At 43.8% G+C, this 21,149-nt stretch overlaps 3 protein-coding genes and 1 long non-coding RNA gene across 11 annotated transcripts in view; 2 read left to right on the top strand and 2 right to left on the bottom strand.

Annotated features, from left to right (window-relative positions):
- Nucleotides 1-5,786, bottom strand: part of BDP1 (B double prime 1, subunit of RNA polymerase III transcription initiation factor IIIB) — a 56,103-nt gene extending 50,317 nt beyond the window's left edge. For all 5 annotated transcript variants that reach the window (XM_065656616.1, XM_065656620.1, XM_065656618.1 and 2 more), the window contains exons 1-3: nucleotides 5,614-5,786; nucleotides 1,084-1,636; nucleotides 332-435 (exon numbers count right to left, since the gene is read on the bottom strand). In XM_065656616.1, coding sequence (XP_065512688.1) covers nucleotides 332-435; nucleotides 1,084-1,636; nucleotides 5,614-5,786 — 830 coding nt within the window. The remainder of the gene's footprint in view (nucleotides 1-331; nucleotides 436-1,083; nucleotides 1,637-5,613) is intronic.
- Nucleotides 5,787-8,017: 2,231 nt separating this feature from the next.
- On the top strand, nucleotides 8,018-14,289 carry LOC136001873 (small EDRK-rich factor 1). The gene is made up of 3 exons (XM_065656579.1): nucleotides 8,018-8,136; nucleotides 13,154-13,262; nucleotides 13,777-14,289. The coding sequence occupies exons 1-3, from the start codon at nucleotides 8,130-8,132 to the stop codon at nucleotides 13,847-13,849; spliced, it is 189 nt and encodes a 62-aa protein (XP_065512651.1). The 5' UTR covers nucleotides 8,018-8,129; the 3' UTR covers nucleotides 13,850-14,289.
- Nucleotides 12,441-15,346, bottom strand: LOC136001874 (uncharacterized). Its single transcript, XR_010607858.1, has 2 exons — nucleotides 14,842-15,346; nucleotides 12,441-12,936 (listed from the first exon to the last, which is right to left on the bottom strand). It is a non-coding gene; the product is annotated as an uncharacterized LOC136001874 (long non-coding RNA).
- A 45-nt stretch (nucleotides 15,347-15,391) lies between these two features.
- LOC136001784 (survival of motor neuron protein-like) lies at nucleotides 15,392-20,840 on the top strand. 4 transcript variants are annotated; one of them, XM_065656432.1, is made up of 9 exons: nucleotides 15,392-15,454; nucleotides 15,528-15,599; nucleotides 15,684-15,809; nucleotides 16,101-16,274; nucleotides 16,691-16,834; nucleotides 17,853-17,924; nucleotides 18,441-18,551; nucleotides 19,454-19,534; nucleotides 19,615-20,840. In XM_065656432.1, the coding sequence occupies exons 1-8, from the start codon at nucleotides 15,416-15,418 to the stop codon at nucleotides 19,508-19,510; spliced, it is 795 nt and encodes a 264-aa protein (XP_065512504.1). In that variant the 5' UTR covers nucleotides 15,392-15,415; the 3' UTR covers nucleotides 19,511-19,534; nucleotides 19,615-20,840. The 4 variants fall into 4 exon arrangements, with proteins under 4 accessions (XP_065512504.1, XP_065512503.1, XP_065512502.1 ...); XM_065656431.1 differs by having other exon boundaries at nucleotides 16,101-16,301; nucleotides 20,653-20,840; XM_065656430.1 differs by having other exon boundaries at nucleotides 16,101-16,301.
- Nucleotides 20,841-21,149: the final 309 nt, after the last annotated feature.

The raw sequence follows: 21,149 nt of genomic DNA, 5'->3' as shown, positions 1-21,149 counted from the left end.
TCTTGTAGTCCTCTAGATTTGGTAGGTAGTCATAACTAAAAATTTAACAGGAGCTAGTAAAACAAAAAGATTTTCTATTATTCTGCATTAGTATAGAGCTAAACCAACACTGGGGACAGGCTCACACTTTTGTATTTCAACAAGTACACTAATATCCATTTTAATTTCTGTATGAAGATCAAGTAGATGTCAAAAGGTCTAGAAGCTTTTTTTTTAACATTGAAACAATACTGCATCTGTGCTAATACTTCAGATTTAAGAATTCTCTTTTTCATAATTACTAAATGGGTAGAAAAAGAATCTAAGGAGAGAGAAAAATAGTCACACTTACTTCATAGGATTGTTTTCTGGCAGATAGTATATCAGGTCTCTCATAGTCATTTTAGAACGATCTGGTGGAGAATGTCCTTCAATTATGGGAGGCCTGTGTTTCAACTGTTTCCATATAAAAATAAGAAAATTCCTTAAATTCACTCTGAAAGTACTTTATACTTCACAAATGAATATTTTTATTGGTTTATGAAGTACCCTCTTTGAGCAGTTTTGTTGTTTCCCATTCCTGCCCGCAACAACTGAAATGAGTTTATCTTAAAAGTGCCCCTTTGTCAGAAACACCACAGACCCTTAAGCGACTCACCCTCTCAGAGAAGCTCAATACTTGGCACAAGTAAAAGTGAAAAGTTATTCAAAAAAAAATCACAGAACTCAGCCAACAATCAAGTTGAAAAGATATAAGAAATCCCGAATCCCAAGCCTCTTACATCATACTTCCCCACTGTATTAGCAAGTGTGAAAATTTTAAAATTGGAATGTTGACACAAGCAGGCCTCATGTCAAAAAGGTTTGTGGGTCTAATCAAATGAAAAGATATACAATTTCTTGTGAAATCTATATTATGAGGGAACATAGTGCTACTACTGATTATAAACAGGCTAAACCCATTCAAAGCTATGAAATATCACAGACTACTAGCAGTAAGCAGCTGATGATCACCAGAAAGCACCACTGCAAAGAGATAACATATGTTAGGTGAATCACATCTTTGCCCTTCACCGATCAGCACTGCTCAACCCAGACACCTACCATCCGCTCTTTCCTCAGCTCTTCTTTAAGCATTTCTCTTAACTTCCGAGCTTTGAGGATCCTTTCACGGTCAGAACACATTCGTTTCTCTTTCACGGGAACAGGTTTCGTAGGTAGCTTTTCCTCTTGCGTTCCTGATCTTTCCTGTGTTGGTCTCTCCTTCAGTGGGGAAGGTACATTCTTTTGTGAGGTATCATCATTTTTTTGAGCAGCTAAACCTGCAGTTTGCTCTTTGTTCACTGATTTTTTTAGTGGGGAAAACTGTGGCACTTGTGGCACAGGGGTTTTCTTTTCAGGCAGCATGGGAGACTTCAAAGAGCTTTCAACATTACTCTTTTCTGATGGAGAGGAATCCTTCTTAAGTGAAACACTGCCATCAGGAGGTTGTGATGTTCGCCTCTGTGGTTTTGATGCAGAACACTGTGCAGATGAAGGTCCAGCTCTGGGTTTGACAAGATTGGGCATGGTAGAGATCCGTTTTCTTCTCTGCGTAGGCATCTCTGCAGGTTTACTAGCTTCTCCAGCATCATTTGAGCTATTAGCCTTGTCATCACTGGAAAATTTAAAGGAGTATTCTGAAATACTTCACAGTGACAGATTTGTAACTTATTTCCAAGACAGATATATGCACCAATCAGTATAACCATACTGCTACAGAAAAATACAGTTACATACAAGAAGCCACACTAGAACCAACCTGTAGCTGGTACTTCCTCATAAACGAAGCAGCTATAAGAACTGGTGTCTTATTTTCTAATATTAATTACTATTTATTAATGTTACTGTTACAAGCTAGCCATTCAATAATCCTAAACGAAGATGTTCCTTCCTTACTCCACTCTTTTTTAGAAGGCTCTCTACTTTCAACTGACATCATCTTAATACAATAAAGTGTTATAAAAAATAACCCACATAACACAGGTGAAATATTCAAAACATTTTAATAGAACTACATGCAACAAGCAGTTTGGTATTTTTTATTACAATCAGTCTGAACATTTCTACTATGTCTGCAACTAGAAGATATGTAAACTGAATTCCAAAAAAACCTCCGCAGCAAAACTGGCTGCTGTTATTCTACTGCTCACGATTTATCAGAAGTAGTCTTTCAGAAGCAACAACTTTTAGCTTCCCTGGAAAGCTTCCTATTTAAGTATTTTTTCCATCCCTTACACAGAAATCATTCTCAAAGTGCAAACAAAATTGCCAGCTATTATATCTTTCTAAATCTGCAGACTATTCTGGTGTTTGGCTCCTTGGCTGTTGCTCACAGTAAGACTGCAGCAGAATTACAACTGAGTCATAAAGAGGGTTTTTAATTTTACATTGGAACTATGCCTTGTTTCAACCACACCCATGTCTCACTTGCCCATCTTCAAAACCAGTCCTTTTGAAGGAACAGAAGAAAAGCACAAGCATACAGTAAAACCTTTCCAAATCCACTCCAGCTACTATCTGTGACTCAGGCAAACGCAGATGTTGCTTTTGTATTTAACAGCCCCAGTAGACTTTTCTGAATTGGTTTGTCCCACACTGCAAGTCCATATGTTACTTTCCTCCCCACCCCCCACCCCAGAACATCCCTCAGCAAAGTGTTCAGCAGTTTTACTACATGGTGCCTGTCTGTGTGTTTTGAATGAGATCCATTCAACATCCTCTGTTTTTTGTATAGCAAGAGACAGTGGAAACTAATTCTTCATTCATCTTCTCCATACCACCTGTGTTCTGTGGATTTTTTAATCAGAGTGCCATGCCAGATTTCTGAATAGTTAAATATAATTATGCAAAACTGTTTAAAAAACCCACAACAAAACTATGATCCTATGCTCAGGGAATTTTCACTTCCCTAATAATCCACAAAACCCATTCAGTATTTAGAAAACAAAACAAAGGAATATAACTGACACTATAGATGCAGGTTTAAGGAGCTACGAAGGAATGACTGAGGCTGGAAGGATAAACATGCAAGACATTTTCACATTTGCCTTTACTTTTCTTGCGGATGACACAAACACATTGTGCTGTATGTCTCCAACTACTGCACTCATGAAATCAAATTGTTTGACTTCCCTCAAATCCACTCTTCCTGAATCTTCAGAGACATCCAGGCAGCCAGTCTTTAAAAACCTAAAGAAACAGCTCTCCAATAAGCTAATACTGCCTATACTGCAATAAATCCCTAGGCCTGCACTCTCTCCTATTTGGTTGCTACATGCCTTCAAAAGCATCAATAACTTTAAGAAGCAGCTATTCAGTGGAATTTAGGGTGACAAAACAGGGGCAAGAAGGGAGCAGCTCCCACTTTTACTGCTTCCTCCCAGGACTAAAACTTCCCCCAAGTCTCCCAGCAGTTTTATATTGGATACTACTGCCTTCTTCCTTCAGCTGAGTGGTGGAACTCGCTACAGCACTCCAGCGGTCCACCTGTCTCTCCTTGTAAGTGCGTGGTTTTGCAGACTTGCACTTCTTCCTAGCCACATCCCACACATTTCAGTGTGTTGGCAAACTGATGAGGTTTGTACACCATATTCAATGTGAACAACTTCCACCACAGTCTTAGATTTCTTAAAAGTGTTTTGCGTTTTCTTTAAAACAGTAGGATGTAGTTTTGTGGATAGTTTCTGCATTTTTTAAGGAAAATATTTTCTGAGCCTGTTACTCATATTGCAAAGGTCTAATTTTCAAGCCAGGTGGTGTTCAATTCCTTAGAATTCAATTCCTTAGAATATTGTCCCCTTCAAAACAGCATTGGTGCCCAGTTTTGAAACTTAGAATTAGATTACACTGAAGCACCCATTAAATTACAAACACAAAAATCTTAAACAAATCTGCTGAATTGGCAACAGGATAATATCATTGAAAAACAGCAACGATATCTTAATTTAAGAAAAAAAGTATTGGATAACAAAAGATGAAGCAACCTGATCTCTGTAACAAACAAATTTTATAAATAAAATCTGAAAGCAAAAGCATCCTTACAGCACACTGCAAAACAAGTTCAAGTTGAAAAGGTATAAGATACAAGTTGAATAAAAGAATGTGTTTACTGAAGATGTGCTGTGCCAACTAGTCTGATACCTGAATTTCTAGTCACAGGAAACAGAGGACTGTAAGAAGATCTTGTATTATGCCATAAAGAACAAGTTTCAACTAAAAGACTGGAGGTACTAACACAAGATGCAAAAGCAAATTGCTGAAAGAAATAAGAAAGTTGTTCTGAAGACCAATTATTAAACTGGAGAAATGTCCTAAAGAACTGGTTAGTACTGCTTTTGGTGCAGATAGGGTTAATTTTCTTCACAGTAACTCATATAGTGCTATTTTCAGATTTTTGACCAAAACCACACATTTCAGCTGTTGCTTAGCAGTGCTCACACAGTGTCAAGGCCTTTCCTCATGCTGCCCCACCAGCCAGCAGGCTGGGGATGCATAAGAAGTTGGGTGGTGACACAGCTGGGGCAGCTGACCCCAGGTGACCAAAGGGATATTCCATAGTACCTGGTGTCATGATCAGCAATAAAGAGCTGGGGAAAGAAGGAAGACCATTTGGAGTGGTGGTGTTTGTCTTCCCAAGTAACCACTACATGCATGAAACCCAGCTTTCCTGGAGATGGCTCAACACCTGACCGACCATGGAAACTACTGAATGAATTTCTGATCTTTGCTTGCACACACATCTTTTCTTTTGCTTACTAAACTGTCTTTATCTCAAACCATGAGTTTTTGCACTTTTGCCCTTCTGATTCTCCAGCCATCCCACCACAGTGAGGGGAGAGAACTGCTGTGTGGAGCTTAGGGGTCAGCCAAGGTTAACTCACAACAGGGAAACCCTGAAGGATTGATCCTAGGACCAACATTACCATGCATTTCCATTGCGATTAAGAGCATTTAAAAAATTAAACAAATAAAAAAAAAAACAGCCAGAAAGTTCTCCCTCACTAATGTATGAAGACGTGAACACACAACAGGAAGCACTGTAAGAATCCGATATCAAAATAATTCAGTTATGGAGTGCTATACATAGCAAAGTGGAGATCCTTGCTGCTGCAGTGCCAAGAAGACTGAGTATGGGACCACAACAGGCCCCTCCTTTGCAGTCTTAACTTATATATTATTTCAAGCACCTGCAGTGCAACCGCAGTAAAGAAATGCAGGTTCTGCTGAGGTTGCAAATGCGCCAGACACCCAGAAGTCGTTGTCCAATTGCCACCCACACACACAGCCGTCACCATGCACCGACTGGAGGGCAGTGCAGCACCTCAATTTCAGAAGGTCTTCAAGACGAGACTCCGAACCACAGCAGGGACAACCAGGGGACCGGCTGTGACAACAAGCGTTACTGCAGAGCCTGGCACCACCACACCCCAGAGGCTTCAGAAGGGCGGCAGTGGCGGGTCCTCCTCTCCTCCCCAGGCCCATCCCACTCCCGGGGATCCACGGCCGGGCGGTGGCAGCTGCTCAGGCAAGATCCCCTCGGTGAAGCCGCGCAGCGCGGCCCACCCTCCTCCCCACAGCCCCGCCGGAACTCACCTCTCGGCCCGCCGCGCGGCCGGCGAGCTCTCGGCCGCCGCTCCCGCCGCATCCTCTGCTCTGCCAGAGGCCGGGGAGCCCGAGCCCTGCGGCTCCGGTTCGGCCGCGCCTCCGGCGGCCCTGCCCGCGGGCCGCACGTTGGGCCGCACGTTGAGGCGGGCCCGGCGGAACATGGCGCCCGCGGCACCCCCCGCGCGCTCGGCGTCAGCGGCGCGCGGTCCGGTAACGCCGCGAGCTCGGCGCCTCACAGCATGTCACCCGCCGGCGCGCCGCATAGCGTCATCAGCGCGCGGCGGCAGGAAGGGGAGGGGCCAGAAGGGGCACCGCCCGCCGGCGGGGAAGTGGGAGCGGTGGGGGCGGAGCCCGTGCGGGAAAATCGGCGGGAGCGAACGCGGCACCGGAGCTGCGCTTAACAGCCCCGGCCCTCCCAAGCCTTTTGTTTTTTGTTTTATTTTCCCCGTAATTCCGACAGCTTGTGAACAGCTTTCCAGGTGTTAGTTTCGCCCACGGTGATGAATTTTAAAAAAGGAGACTCGTGTGGTTGGAAAGTGTCTCCCGTGGGAGCGCTGGGGCAGCGTTAAAGCATCTTGGGACAGGAACAGTAGAATTGTAGAACCACAGAACAGTTTCGGTTGGAAGGGACCTTCAAAGGTCATCCAGTCCAACCCCCCTGCAATGAGCAGGGACATCTCCAACTAGATCAGGTTGCTCAGAGCCCCGTCCAGCCTGGCCTGGGATGTCTCCAGGGATGGGGCATCTACCACCTCTCTGGGCAACCTGGGCCAGTGTTTCACCATCCTCATTGTAAAAAATTTCTTCCTCATGTCCAGCCTGAATATCCCCTTTGTTTTAGAAACATCACCCCTTGTCCTAATGTAAATGTCCTGCTAAAAAGTCTGTCCCCATCATTCTTATCTGCCCCTTTTAAGTACTGAAAGGCCACAATAATGTCTCCCCGGAGCCTTCTCCAGGCTGAACAACCCCAACTCTCTCAGCCTGTCCTCACAGCAGAGCTGTTCCAGTCTCTGATCATTTTTGTGGCCTCCTCTGGCCTCTCTCCAACAGGACCATGTCTTTCCTGTACTGACGGCTCCAGAGCTGGACACAGGACTCCAGGTCCTGTGTCTAACCAGAGCAGAGCAGAGGGGCAGAATCACCTCCCTCAACCAGCTGCTTTTGATGCAACCCAGGATACGACTGGCCTCCTGGGCTGCAAACGCACATTGCCAGCTCATGTCCAATCTTTCATCCAGCAGTGCCCCCAAGTCCTTCTCCACAGGGCTGCTCTCAATCCCTTAATCTCCCAGCCTGTACTGGTACTGAGGGTTGCACCGGTACGCTTCTGCCCTCGGTACACAAAGCTAGGGAAGGCAAGTAGTGCCCAACGTGTTTGTTGCTAGATTTATTTGTTTGTTTTTTTAACGTTCCTTGAGAACTGTAACTGACAATGATCTGTAGCGATTTATTTTTCCGTTTGGTTGTTGATCAAGAGCCACGTACTCTTATACAAGGGTGTTTCGAAAGCTATTTTCTGTTCAGTCGTACAAATAACAGCTGCCTTTGAAATCTTCTGCTGCTGATCAGATCTCCGCCAGCTCGTTCTGCAGCCGCTGCTCCTCGCTCCTGCACCCACCACACCAGCCCTGCTGACCACAGCTCTTCCACCTCTCATGTCGCAGGAGCTTGACTCTCCTACAAAAAAAGGTGTCTGAAGTGAGACCTTATCACTGTCTATAACTACCTGAAAGGTTGTAGCATAGAGGGTGTTGGTCCCAGTTCTCCCAAGTAACGAGTGATAGGATGAGAGGAAACCGCCTCAAGTTGCACTAGGGGAGGTTCAGATGGGATATTGGGAAACATTTTTTCTCAGAAAGGGTTGTCAGGCGTTGGAACAGTCTGCCCAGGGAAGTGGTGGAGTCACCATCCCTGCAGGTGTTTGAAAGACGTGTAGATAAGGTTCTTAGGGACACGGTTTAGTGCCAGATTCGGGCTATGGTTGGACTCCACGATCTTAATGGTCTCTTCCAACGAAAACGATTCGAGGATTCCACAACTCACGGTGCCCTGACACCGCGCCCACCCCGCAGCCGCCCTGGCGCTTCCCCACGGGAGCAACGGGGCCGTGGTGCCACACTCCGCGGTGCCACACTCCGCGGTGCCAGGCTGCCGACACAGCCCCAGCAGCCGCCGCCTCCCTGCGCGCCCTCCCAGCGCCGGCGGCCGGAAGGGAAGTGACGCCCCCGCCCCTCAGCGGCCGCCGCGCCTGCAGCTGGCCACGCCCCTAGCCTCCCGGCGGCAGCGCGCAGTGCGCTGATTGGGCCCGGCCGTTGGGCGAGGTACCGCCTCCCGCGCGCCGCAATGACGTCGTGCGCCAGCGAGGTTTTATAAAGGGCAGAGGGGCGGGTGGGACGGCAGGCGGTTGTGGCAGTTGGAGGGGCCGGTGGTTGTGTGGCGGCGGCGGCGGTGGCAGCAGCAGCAGCAGCAGCAGCGACGCTGCACGGCCTGAGCGTTTCGCGATGACCCGTGAGTACCGGCCGGCCTCAGGGGGGCGGCTCGGGGGCCCTGCTGGGGAACGAAGCGGACGGTAGCCGGTCGGCTCCAGGCCTGCGGAGAAGTGCGGCCTCAGCGCGACGCCGAGGGCGGCCCAGCGGTCGGTGCGGGGCGAGGGTCTCCGTCCTTGTCGACTTGGCGTCCCCGTGGCGAAATCCTGCGGCGAGTGCGTGGGCGCTGGGGCTGAGGCCTCACACATCCTGCCGCCTGGGCTGGGGGCAAAAACACCCTCAGCCCGTTCTGTGGCGTAGCTGTGTTGGGAGGCGGGGAGCAGGAAGAAGGATGGTGATCTGCTGGAATAACAGTAACGCTCAGTTGCAGCCCTGGCTGCCGTCCAGACTGTTAATAAAGGGCTTTTATATCCCTGCCGAATGCTTAATGCTGTGTTGCTTAAATGGTGTTTTTTAAGGCTATCATTGAAAGGGCAATAGGACTTGCGAATCATCACCTTATTCAGATGTAATGTTGGTATATCTGCTCTAAAATGGCGGAGAGCTGGGAACCAAACCTAGAGTACTCCAGCTTGCCTGACTAGTGTGGTTGCTGTTTTGGCTTGTGCATATTATACCTGGCAATACAGAAACTGCCCATGTTTAATTGAGCAGGTGCTTTTACATTCACACTTAAAAATACATAACTTTGAAGCCACTGTACAGCTGGAAGTGCAACTGCTCAAGGCCTGGATCATAAACAGTTTGTGCACAGAGCAGACCTTGAATGTGAGGAAGAGGCAGGTTTGTGGCTTTGGTTGATTTTTTTTTTGTCTGTTCTGCGTGATATTACAATAAATGTAGCTAAAGGTTAGAGCATCCAGAACATGTGCATAGTCGAATAATAGCCCTGTGGTTTCAAATGGACATGTAGCAAAATAGAGTAAGGATGGATTGCTTATGAACAACTGCTTACTGTGGCTCTGAGATCATAAATTCGTGGTACTTGTTGCACTGCCAAATTTCAGGGTAGCTGAAAACTGTATAGATTTGTGAAGATAGTGATGACTAAGAGAATTGAAGAGGGTTTTTTTGTTGTTTGTCTTCCATTATTGCTTTGTACTTGCATCAAACTGCTCAGTTTACTTTTGCATTCTATTTTTGGGACATAGTGGCAGGCACTTTTCTTCTGCTTCAAGTTCTGACTTGTGATTAGATCCTTTGCTGCTCAGAAAGAACTCCAGGGATGATGACCTCAATAGCCAGTCCTTACTGCCGTTCTCTTTGACCTCTTTACAACAGAGATGATTACTGCTTACTCCAGTTTGAACTAAGGCATATGTCTTGCAGAGGTGGGCAAGGATGGACATGCTCAAGCACGAAGGATGTACTGTGTTTATATGGTAGTTTATGCTTGAATTTCATACTACAGGAAGCTGAATTGTCTTCTGGCAGGACGTGGACCACACTTCACAGAAGATTTAGTTTGAGGTTACAGAATGTAGAAAACAGCACCATCTCCCTTGGAGCTAGGGATACTCATTCAGCATCCAGGTGAAGTACAGAGGCCAAACAGTCCTTGGCAATGTTTACTTGGAAGCAGGGATGGTACAAGTAAGTTTATTTTCAAATAGTTGTTTGACTCTGTCTGCCTTGTGTGCATACTGAGTTGCTCTATGTTTCTACCTGCTCTACTTTGCTGTGTGGGAGTGGCAGCCAAGCTTTTCAGTGATGCCGTTCAGTTTACATTCTTACCCTGTGTATGGAATAACTCTACTCTGCAGACACCCTGCACAGTGTTTGCTTAGAAAGGAAGAAAGTGCATAAAATTAAAGGTGGAGGGTAACTGCTATGTGAATTCTACCTATAGCAATATGTTTTGACTTCCTGCCTCTTTCTTTGTGATAAAAGAAGATACTTAATTTCTTTAAGCACCACAGAAGAGCTCTTTCATTGCTGCTAACTTGTTCATACAACATTCACGCCTCCTGAGTACCACAAAACTCAAGAACCATTTATAGCTTGGAATGTGTCATCTGCTCATGAGTCATCAAGTTCTAATCAACACCAGTACTGCCAGAGATAGCTGTTTTGCTTCAGTTTCTAAACAAGTAGTAGCCTTTCTTCTACATGGACTTGAGGGACAGGATGTCACTGAATGCTAGTGAGGAGCATGGAGCAGGAGTTTTCTTTGCCTTTTTAAAAGGTGTTACTTGGTGTCCTGTCACAGATGAAATATGTCTTCCAAGGTAAGAGCAGCCCTCAGGAAGCAGCAGTCATAATACACTGTTTTCATTTGGATTTCTGGCACCTCGTGCCAGACGTTTAACTTGCTGGTGTGCAGAATGCACAGAACCTCTGCTTCTGCAGGGTTGCTCTTGTCTACTTGTTGCTGTGGCAGGTACCTTTATCAGCTCAGAAGTGGGGCGAGTATGAAGCTGTGAATCATATCAACAGGTTGCTGTGTAAAATTGATCTGGTCCTAAACTGCTTCCATATACCTGAAATTACAGACACCTGAACATGGGAGAGATCTGTCTCTGGGGTTGAAAGATGACACAGATAGTCTTAAAACTGGAGAGAGTCTGAAAAGAGGCACAACAGAAGTTGTGGGGAGATGGAGCTTTCAGTTTTGAGCATAGAAAAATGTGATCATGTTTGTTCAACAGCACAAGTGATTACACATAATGTATCTGGAACACTTTGAGTCTAAAAGAAGCAGGGCAAGAAGAAATACCAAGCAAGCAAACCTGCTCTGGCAGGTTTGAACAGACTAGAACCGCCACAACGATGTGGATACTAAGGAGAGCTTGTCAGATAATGCAGAAGAATTTGTCATTGTGGTGACTGTGCCCATTGCCTGGAAGACCCTATGTAGATGGAGAGTTGCACCTGCTCTGAGCAACAGGTGTGTTGTGCTGGTTTTGATGTCATGCCCTCAGGAATGTTGTCTGATCAAAAAGATTGCATGCTTTACCTGCCTGCAGTTCAGGGGGTTGGTAGTCCTAAGGAAAGTTGTCTGTCCCCTGAAGAGGTGTCCTTAACTGCCAAGTTAAAGGAACACGTACATAGAGAAACTCATAAAATGGGGAAGATTGAAAGATACAGATGTTGGTTTACAATTAAATCTAAAAACCATGCATGGGAAAGCTATGAACAGAAGCCCATAACAGTGCATGGAAGGAACCTTCCTGAATGTTTTGTCTGCTAATTCTTTCAATAGCATGAAAATACTCTCGCATGTCAGCAGCGTTAGGGTTGTCTCGCCTGTGTTGGGACATATGCAGGCACCTGTTTGGGGGGAGTGGTAAGTTCTTTTACTCTGGACAAAGTGTCTTGATGAGGAACTGGAGTTTTGGTTGTATATTAACTTCAGCTTTGTCAGACCCGCTTCTTTTGCAAGGGGCTCTGTGGTATATGGTGAGTAAACAAAATCTTGGGCTGAAGCTCCATAGCTACTATAGCCTCATACTTTGTACATGTCAGCTGCCTTGGCGCAAAAATGAATTAAACCTATATACAGCTGCTTGTGTACTAGGTGTTCTTTGCCTTCATGGTTCCCACAGTAAGGCATCTTCAGTATTTTATAGCTGAGCTTCTGGGGTATGAGCACCCCATAATACATTATAAATCCTAAGTTAAGTAGTTTTGGGGACTTTATCCAGCAAAAAGTAAAGCCCAAGTTTCTATATGTATTAAGTACACTGGTCACCTTCTCAGTGGCACCTGCAGAAGTGTATTCTTTCTACAAATACATGTAAAGACCCTAACTGCTATTACTAAGTATGAACAAGACTTTAAAAGTTCATGGTACATGACTGTGGGATGTGATGGAAACCGTCAGTGATTTTGCATGACAGCACTATCATAGAATCGTAGAATGTCCTGAGTTGGAAGGGACCCACAAGGATCATCGAGTCCAGCTCTCGTCCCTGCATAGGACCACACCATATGTGTGAGGGTGTTGTCCAGTTTCTTGAATATTGGCATGCTGAAAGCAGTCAATATTGACTGACTGAAAGCAGGTGGATGTTTCTAGATTCCAAATACTTGCAGCTATTTGCTTTTTGATTTCTTAGAGGGCCATAGGAAGAGCTGAAGGAAGTTTATAAACTCTCTCAGGCTATCCTCATTTTAATGCTGTTCTTTCAGTCTAAAATTAATTTGTAAACTATATTGGGTCCTGGAACCTGTTTGAGATAGAGAGGATGGCTCATCCTTTGGATGAGTTACTTTTGTCATTTTGCCTGGGCTATGGGAAACTGCGTTGTGTTTCTGGAAGGGATGTGCGGCAATGAGGAATAACGCACACCAGGATACAAACAAGGATGCACACAGAGGCAGAGATCGTGTTCAGGAAGGAGGGCAGAGCCAGAAAGCTGAGCTAGGCTGAGGCCCTCTTTATTAGCCATTGACTATTTATAGGTTTTACAGATATGGGCCTGGACTAAGAGGTTAAATGAGATTTTTTTCAATAATTGTTATTGCAAACACACCACACTTGTGTCTGTTTCAATCACGTTCCCACTCATTCACAGACCAGGCCCAACAACATTCACGCATCACATGTACTTAGAGGCGGTTATCCAACCTGAGATACCATTCTCACGAGTCTGGGCTATCACTCTTTACAATTATGAAAAACATCCTTCAGTACAATCTGTCCAAGGCCCTTTATATTTTGACTAGTTGCTGTGATCTAAGTGTGTTAGTATTATTTCTTCTTTGACTGTCTGGATAGTTGTTAGTATTGATCTTCCTTTATCGTCCAGGTGGCTGGAACCGCACGTCTTGCTTTCCCACAGGATGTTCAAATGGATTTTGGTGATCTCTTGGACATGACCTGTAGAAATGTAAATGCGAGAACTAACAGGCTTTCATGCCTTCTATTGTGCACTGGAAGGGGCAACTGTGATGGAAGATTCTTCCAACTACAGAAGATACTGCCATACCAAGGCTACAGATTGAGCCAAACCTTACCACCTTTATAATAGACTTTTACATAAGCAAACTGTGTAAAAAGTGGGTAGCACATGTATAAACTGTATCTTATCTTACAGGTGGGAACCAGCGTGAACTTGCCCGCCAAAAGAACCTCAAGAAGACTCAGGAGATCCTCAAAGGGAAGAGAAAAGAGGATAGCTTGTCTGCCTCTCAGAGAAAACAGAGGTAAGATCTAGTACAAGTGTGTGAAATGATTGGGCAAAATAGGAAGGGAAAATGGGTCAGAAAGAGTCCAGTGTCTTCGCCGAAACAGTATTTAAGTACTTCGCCGTGATTCACGGTCCATTCACATGCTAGACCATGAATCATGGATGTAGGTTTTAGTGTATCTGCTCGTAAGACCTGTAAAGCTTTTATTTCTTTTGAGCAGCTTGTTGTCTGGTTCAAACAGGAAAAGACAGTGTAACACTTTCTTGAAGATGTTTGATCCATTGTGTCCTTTACTTCTAAAACTAACACAATTATGTAAGGTCTACTAATAAGTAATTTGTTTACCTCATCAGGTACTGTGCTGAAAAAAACAGGATAATAGAAACAGTGTGCTAATGGCTGGGAAGTTTTACACTAATCTTTTCCCTTCTTGAAAGCGGGGTTGCTAAAGGGCAAAAATGAGCTGGAGGAGACTCTACTTAGAGAAACAGTGAGTCAGTGTCTGAAATCCAACTGTTTTTCTTCACAGAGACTCCGAAATCATGCAGCAAAAACAAAAAGCGGCTAATGAAAGGAAGTCTCTGCAGGCAGGAGCAAAATAAGCTGCCTGTATGGAGAAGATAGACTACATCGATGAAGCAGAAGAGCCTGGAAGATCATTCATAAAAGTGTCTGGCATCTGGCCATTAAATGATTAAAAGTCTGTCTTACAGAGTTGTTCAACTAGTGTTAGTTTATTTTCTAGTTAGAATAGACTTAGTTTTCTGGAGTGCTATTCAAAACTGACTACACTTTTCTGCATGCATATAAATAAAAATACCAAGCAATAGCTTTACTCCAGCATTTGCTGGTTTTATGTAATGGTTCCAGTAACAACGAATTTCTGAATCTACAGTTAGACCAGATTTTCTTGTCTTAATTCATGAAGCACAGCTTAATTCAGAATGGAACACACTTGTAAAATGTGCTTAACCTTACAGAGGTCTAAACTGTAAATCTCATTTAAAATTATTTTTACAATAAAATGTTGCATGAAATCCTGTCTAATCTGAAATGGTTATGCTTTATAATCAGTTCACAGAGTCATAGAATGCTTTGGGTTGGAAGAGACCTTAAAGATCATGTAGTTCAAACCCCCTCCCTGGCCATGGGCAGGACACCTTCCACTAGACCAGGCTGCTCAAAGCCCTGTCCAGCCTGGCCTTGAACACCTCCAGAGATGGGGCATCCACAGCTTCTCTGGGCAGCCTGTTCAGTGCCTCACCACCCTCATGGAGAAGAAGGTAATTCCTAAGAAGTTAGCAAGAACACAAATAATAGAATTGTGGAGAAATGCCCTGTAAGTATGTAAGTATAATAATATAAATAAAATTTATAATATAAGAAATGTGTACTATAAGCAATATAATAGCAGTGGTAAGTCTGCACTGTAGAAAAAAATGCCTATGGAATTGCAGACTTTATTGATGTACATAACTGGGAATCTGCTACTGACACTAAATTCAGGAAGAAGTGTCAGGCTTGAAGTTAATGACTTGCAGATCTAAGCAGATCTTGAAGTTGCTGCATCACTAAAATGATTTAAAAATCCTACCTTGAGTAGCCTCAGGAATAAAGCTCTGCAGGAGAGAACACAGCGCTCCCTTCACAGACGTGCTTGAGCGTGCTGAACACCGACTGAGGTGAAAGCTGGTTTAAACCCCTGGGAGGAGAGTACTTCAAAGCCTTTGCCCGTACAAGCTCTAAAGCATCCAAGCATGTTTACTGTGAACTGGCCCCTGGCACCGCTTGAGGAGAGTTTGAAGGAAAACGCGGCAGGTTTTGGCAATGTGACACCTGCGGCTGGTGAGCAACGAAGCGGAATTTTTCGCTCGGTCCCGGCTCCCGCTCTCGTTTGCCGGGGTCTTCGAGGCGAGTGCCCCGGGTCAGGTAACCTCCGACGGGACTGCAGCGCCTCCGGCCTGAGGCGCCTCGCGGCCTTTCCCACACGGTGCCGCGGGACGGCGCCGGGCGCGGCGGCCGGGCGGATCTCCACGGGGCGCCGCTCCCTCCCCGCAGCCCGAGCGCCGCGGCCCCGCCGCCGCTCCCTCCGTCACCGCTCTCTGCGGCGCGCCGGAAGTGACGATGCTGCGCGTGCGCAGCAGGCGGCCGCGCGGCGGCGGGGCGGCATGGCGGATGGGGTGCTGTTCCGAAGGGGCACCGGGCAGGTGAGCGCCGAGCGGGCCGGGGGGCGGGAGCGGGGCTGTGGAGCGGCGGTAACGCGGTCTGTGGCCTCCGCAGAGCGATGACTCGGACGTGTGGGACGACACGGCGCTCATCAAGGCGTACGACAAGGCGGTGGCCTCCTTCAAGGTACGGGGGGCGGCCCGGGTGGAGCTGGGCCGGGCTGAGGGCGCTGCGTCGTCTTTCATTGTTTTCGTCCCTTCTCTCCCGAAGAATGCTTTAAAGAACGGAGAGTGTTCGGAGCCTTCGGACAAACCGGAGCAGCGCCTGGGGATGAAGAGAAAAAACAATAAAAAGAACAGAAATAGAAGGAAGAGCAACGCAGCGCCTTTGAAACAGGTCACCTCGCCTGTAGATGCTAGTGGTGCTCGTGCTGCGTGTTGTACTTCTCTGTGGTGCTCAAAAGTAGCATTTTCATCGGCTTGGGAGTAATATACTGGGATGGGCGGTGGTACTGTTATAAACCTTATTTATAGGTTACATTGAACAATTTCATTAAATACAGAGGGAAACCTTTCTGGGTGGGAGTCGTCTTTCTCTTGGTTGGGACAAAAAGTGGTTTAGAAAAAGGTGTATTTGTCTCTAGTTATTGGTGTTGGTATTTACTTGCCTCTCGTGTTTCTGTCGCAGTGGAAAGTTGGTGAAAGCTGCAGTGCTGTTTGGTCTGAGGATGGTAATGTGTACCTAGCAACTATCGCCTCCATCAACCAGAAGAGAGGCACGTGTGTTGTTACTTACACAGGATACGGAAATCAGGAGGAGCAGAACCTGTGTGATCTACTACCTCCAGCCAGTGATGAAACAGTAAATGGGATGGGAAATTCTGGGGAGGTGAGGGACACTTCTTGATTTTTCTGAAAAGTGGGAGAATCAACTTTTTTTTGTATTTCTGATACTACTGTGGTGTTCAGAGTGAGAATCGATACCTGATTCCATTATGAACAGACACAAGCTGATGGAGGGAGTGAAGGTGTCCCCTTGCTTATTGAACACAGCATGGAAGAAAGGGAGGGGACAACAAGAAATTAATGAGTGAAAGATAACATAGCTAAAATGGTGAGCAGATAGGATTATGAGGTTATAAGATCTTTCCAGAGTAGAACTGGGAGGGCTGGAGAGTGGGAAGGATGTGGATGGTGCTTTCCAAGCTTTTTCACACTAAAATTGCTTGCTGGAAGCTTCTGTTTAGTGCATCTCGTAAAAATGTTTTGATCTCCTAGAATGAAAATGAGACTCCATATTCAACAGATGAAAGTGAAAAATCTTCCCAGTCACCTCGAAACAAAACCAACTACACGAAAACAAGATTTTCCCCTCAAAACCCACATTTTCCCACACCACCAGCAGCCCCAGGCCTGGGAAGGGTAAGGTCAGCCTTATCTGAAATAATTAATATACCACTGGTAAGCCTGGTATTATTGTAAATTTATAAGACAATAGGATCATATTCATCATTGCCTAGAAACCAATTAACATTTTGAGAGTGGATTTGCAGATATGCATGTTAGAATCTGATAGTATGTTATTTTATAATAATGTGGCCACAGTGTAGCCCTTTTGCAGTGCTGCTGTGTAGTTAAGAAAGCCTCTGCCCTACCCAACACTTGCTTTGCAACTGCCTTGTAACTTAAAAGGGGGATGTTGTTCTCTGGACTGGATAATGTTGTTAATGGTGGCACTGTTGATGTTTTAAGATTGCACTTTTTCTAGTCAATTGATAATGTTTCACTGCATGGGACATTGAAGGCAGCAGAAGTGATGTCCAAATATCATAGAAGGTTTGAGCTGTAGCTTCCCTATTGAATTATGAGGGCTGGGGTATTGATATACTCTTCAGTTTTTCTGTTGAGTAGGAGTCTAAATAATAGTGCAGTTGAACACAGCATTGTGTTTTCTAAATATTGCTGTTAGTGCAAGATACTTTGTTAGATTTTCTTTTATCTTTTTTGGTTCATCTCAATAGATTTGTATCTAAGCTCATTTTAAAGACAGTCACAAGCATAATGGAATTTAATCAGCACGTGCCCCCAGCCACACAGGAGCAAATTATCCATTGCTTGTGAGCAATACTAGATAAGTTTCTTAACGTGAGAATGCAACCACTGACTTCTGTTTAGACAAAAACTTTATAAAATGATTGTATTAACTAGAACCCTGTTTCTGCACTGTTTACATCAGTGACATGTTTAATGTAACCTTTAGTTTTCCAGTCATGGAATGCCCCACAGAAATAGCTACTGTGTGTTGCTACTGCAATTTCATTAAATTGCTGGGATGTGTTGTCTTTAGTTTAAGGTTTGTGAATTGCTTCAGATCTATTGAATAAAATCCTAATGCCTGAAATTTCTCTTTTATTTGCACCATTCAATTTTTTCATTGTAGCCTGGATCAAAATTCAGGGCACCTCCATCGTTTTTGTCCTGCTGGCCCCCACCCTTCCCAGCAGGACCACCGGTAAGTGATGGGAGAATGAGGAAGAAAGTATTGAGTATGAGTATTGAGGATCTGAAGTTTTCTGACTGAATGTGCACACCACCTGTGTTTTTAGAACATGTTGCTGTGTTATTAGTGTCTGTGTACACGTTCAGTTACAAATATTGCAGTAATCTAATGCACAAGGTCTGTTCTGCACTCATTTTTGTGACATTAAAGCTGTTGGAAAGAATATCAAGAGAAAAATTATTTTAAGAAACTGCACCTTCCATTTGATTAACAGCATTTCACTGATGCAGATAAATATTTTCCCCTAGTAAACTTTTTGTGTGTAGCGAAGCTACAGGAATTGTATTTCTCACAGACTTCGGAAATTACATATTTTCAGAAAGTATAATCACATTTGGCTCATTTTACAGAAGGCATTGAGGATATGTGCCTGTTTTTCATTTTTATATTTTGGTCTTTTAAATTGGTTGCTGTCTAACCTGGGATATAGCCTATTGAAACACAGACATTTCCTTTGTGATTTCTTAGCTGATTCCTCCTCCACCACCCATGAGGCCAGACTCTCCAGAGGATGATGAAGCACTGGGGAGTATGTTGATAGCCTGGTACATGAGTGGTTATCACACTGGGTATTACCTGGTACGTGCCACTTTTCTCCTGAAATGTCTTTGTAATTTTGCTTTTGTGTTGCTGCTGCTGTTTTCAGCAAGAAGTTAGGCAGGGGAGACTGCTTTTTAGATCTCTTGTTCTAGTTTATGATAGCTAAATTTAACAGTATTTTGTATTGTATAAGTATTCTTGTCCTTGAGTAGGAGTCACGTGAGCTACCATATATGTATAGTCAATGTTGGTTTAGTTCGTGGTTCCATTGGAGAGGTCTCATTAGGTACTTTTACAGCCAGTATTTTACAGCCATTCTGAAACAACTGGTTCTGTCTTTGTAGGCAGGTGGAGTGAGTCTGAATATGTTTGTTGTTCAGTAGTCTTCTATGTATTTTCTTTGACTATGAGTGGTAGTATCACATTTAGGATCAGATTTGGCATTTTTGCAGAGACCAGTCATCAATAGTTGTTTCAGGTGATGGTGAAGGTCCAGCAGGAGCTGTCAGCATAGTTGTGAAAAATCTGTGACATGGGGTATTGGTTTCTGTTTTCCTTTGTACACTTATGAAGAAAGATTACAGGACTAATTAAACTCTTTGCATCAGGTAAGTTGAAAAGAGGGGATTTTTTTAATCTTCAGAATACTAGTTTCGGGATTTCTTGCTTCAGATTATAATTATGGATTGTTTTAATTTACTTTTAATTGAACAAGAAATATAAATTTGAAACTATTCTGCAGAGACACTGATTATAAAGAAGACAGGTAGTTTGACTTTTATCCTGTTTAAACCACATACTCTGATTTCCCCAAAGAGTTAAAAGCTATTCTTGATTTATAAAGGACTAAAAAAAAAGGTCAAAAATGTTTTTGTTCTACGATGAAAGCTTTTTATTTCCATGTTAGTAAAAACAAGACTTTGCTAAATTGTATCCCATAGGGTTTAAAACAAAGTCGAATGGAAGCAGCACTGGAGAGAGAAATGCACGCAAAATAACATCCCTCATTATTTTGAAGGAGTGTAAGTATTGTAATTTTGTGCTACATGAAGATACAGTGTTGCTTGGCAAATTTTTTTGAAACCACTGTTCATTTTTCAAGCTCTCAACAAGTTTGGAATTCTGTGAAAAAACTGAGCTTCGGGACTTCCATCCACTCTTATGGCTCTCCACAAAGACTACTTCTCCCAGTATTAATCCCTCCTTTGCATAGCAGCCGTGGAAGAGTATTTTCTTGGCTGGAGTGAAAGAAACTATTTTATTGCTCTGATGGAGGGGTTTAACTACAGCATCTCTCTACATGGGGATTAACAGCGCATCTTATTTGAATTAAGAGTTACGTTGTTCATTTATTGGGCTATTTTGAAAAGAAAAGGTTGTTAAGTGAAATGCAGTTTTTGCATCTGTGTACACATCTTCAGAAGCAAATGCTGCTTTATGCAGGTGAGGTAGCAGGATGTATAGCTAAATGTTTTTAGGACAAGATCAACATTTCAGTTTGATAATGTTGAGCAATTCTGTTCTCATTATTTCAGTGCTTGTGCTTTTATTTTAAATCCTTTGTTTAGAATTCTCGAATATATTGTTCAGTTCCTTATAGAACAAAACTATATTCTCTTGGGGATTTGTTTTTTTTATTTTCTGTGACAATGTGTAATTTTTGTGCAGTTGAGTAATTCTTGTTTGTTTAAAAGCAAAAAGTTCTTGTATACTAATTCTTGCTTCTTTTTTGAAGTCAGGTACAAATCTTTCCAAGTGAGAGGTGTATATCACTTATGCACTGATGGTTGATGGTGAAGATCAGAATTTTATTATGACAATTAATCTTTACAGTTTCATAACATTGAGCTGTCCCTAATAACAAGTAAACAAATAACTTGAGACCGGTAATTATATGTGCAGTAAAAGGAACTGTTTCTTAAAGACCTCTAGTCAAATGTATCTAGAAAGCACTGCAGCAATAAAACATTTTTACTTCCCTGAAATTGTTATAAATCTTTTTACCACGTGATACATCTAAGTCTTTTAACCCAACATGATAAGATTTCATTTGTCTCTTATTTTAACACCTCTTGTATTCCTCAGACTTTTTGTTTGAATGATAACACCAGAACTAGTAATTATGGTATTTTTTTTCTAGGAGACAGCTCTGGCAGTAATGTATGTTAGAGTGGCCACTGGTGACAATGGCCTGGAGGACGGTATACCATCGTGTTAAGAGATATCTTAGGAGTCTGATTAAAATCCTGAATATGACTGCTGGATTCAGAAAACCTCATTTCTTGTTTCAAATGCTTGTTAATAAAGCTCTACTTTTCAAACTTTGAATTGAGGGCTGTGGTTTGGAGTGGTATTTATTTTTAGCTTCTGTAGAAGTCTGCCTCTTGGAAGAATGGCTGAAATACACCAGACGGTTTTGCTGTGTGGCCTTAGTTTCTGAGTACCATTACTAAAAGCAAATTAGAAAAAGCAGACTCGAAACCCTTCAACACTTACAGTCCTAACTATTGGGGAATCGAGGCTGCAGCCACAAAACTAGACAGTAATTCAGTTATTGCCAGAGTTTGCTTTTCAGGGAAACTAGTCTTTGCTGCATTCAGTTTGTTTTTCCACTGTGGTCAAGTGTCAGAAAAGCAG

Source organism: Caloenas nicobarica, chromosome Z, assembly GCF_036013445.1.
Source record: "Caloenas nicobarica isolate bCalNic1 chromosome Z, bCalNic1.hap1, whole genome shotgun sequence".
NCBI lineage: Eukaryota > Metazoa > Chordata > Aves > Columbiformes > Columbidae > Caloenas > Caloenas nicobarica.
Note: the sequence above shows the minus strand (reverse complement) of the source record. Positions and strands in the feature narration are given on the sequence as shown.

What these genes read in the sequence shown, in the direction of transcription:
- LOC136001873 (XM_065656579.1), top strand. An exon ending in GCCTCTCAGAGAAAACAGAG is followed by an intron (nt 13,263 to 13,776) that starts GTAAGATCTAGT and finishes TTTTCTTCACAG; the next exon opens with AGACTCCGAAATCATGCAGC.
- LOC136001784 (XM_065656429.1), top strand. Translation starts at nt 15,416, where the DNA reads ATGGCGGATGGGGTGCTGTTCCGAAGGGGCACCGGGCAG. An exon ending in CAGCCCCAGGCCTGGGAAGG is followed by an intron (nt 16,835 to 17,852) that starts GTAAGGTCAGCC and finishes TTTTCATTGTAG; the next exon opens with CCTGGATCAAAATTCAGGGC. An exon ending in CCTTCCCAGCAGGACCACCG is followed by an intron (nt 17,925 to 18,440) that starts GTAAGTGATGGG and finishes GTGATTTCTTAG; the next exon opens with CTGATTCCTCCTCCACCACC.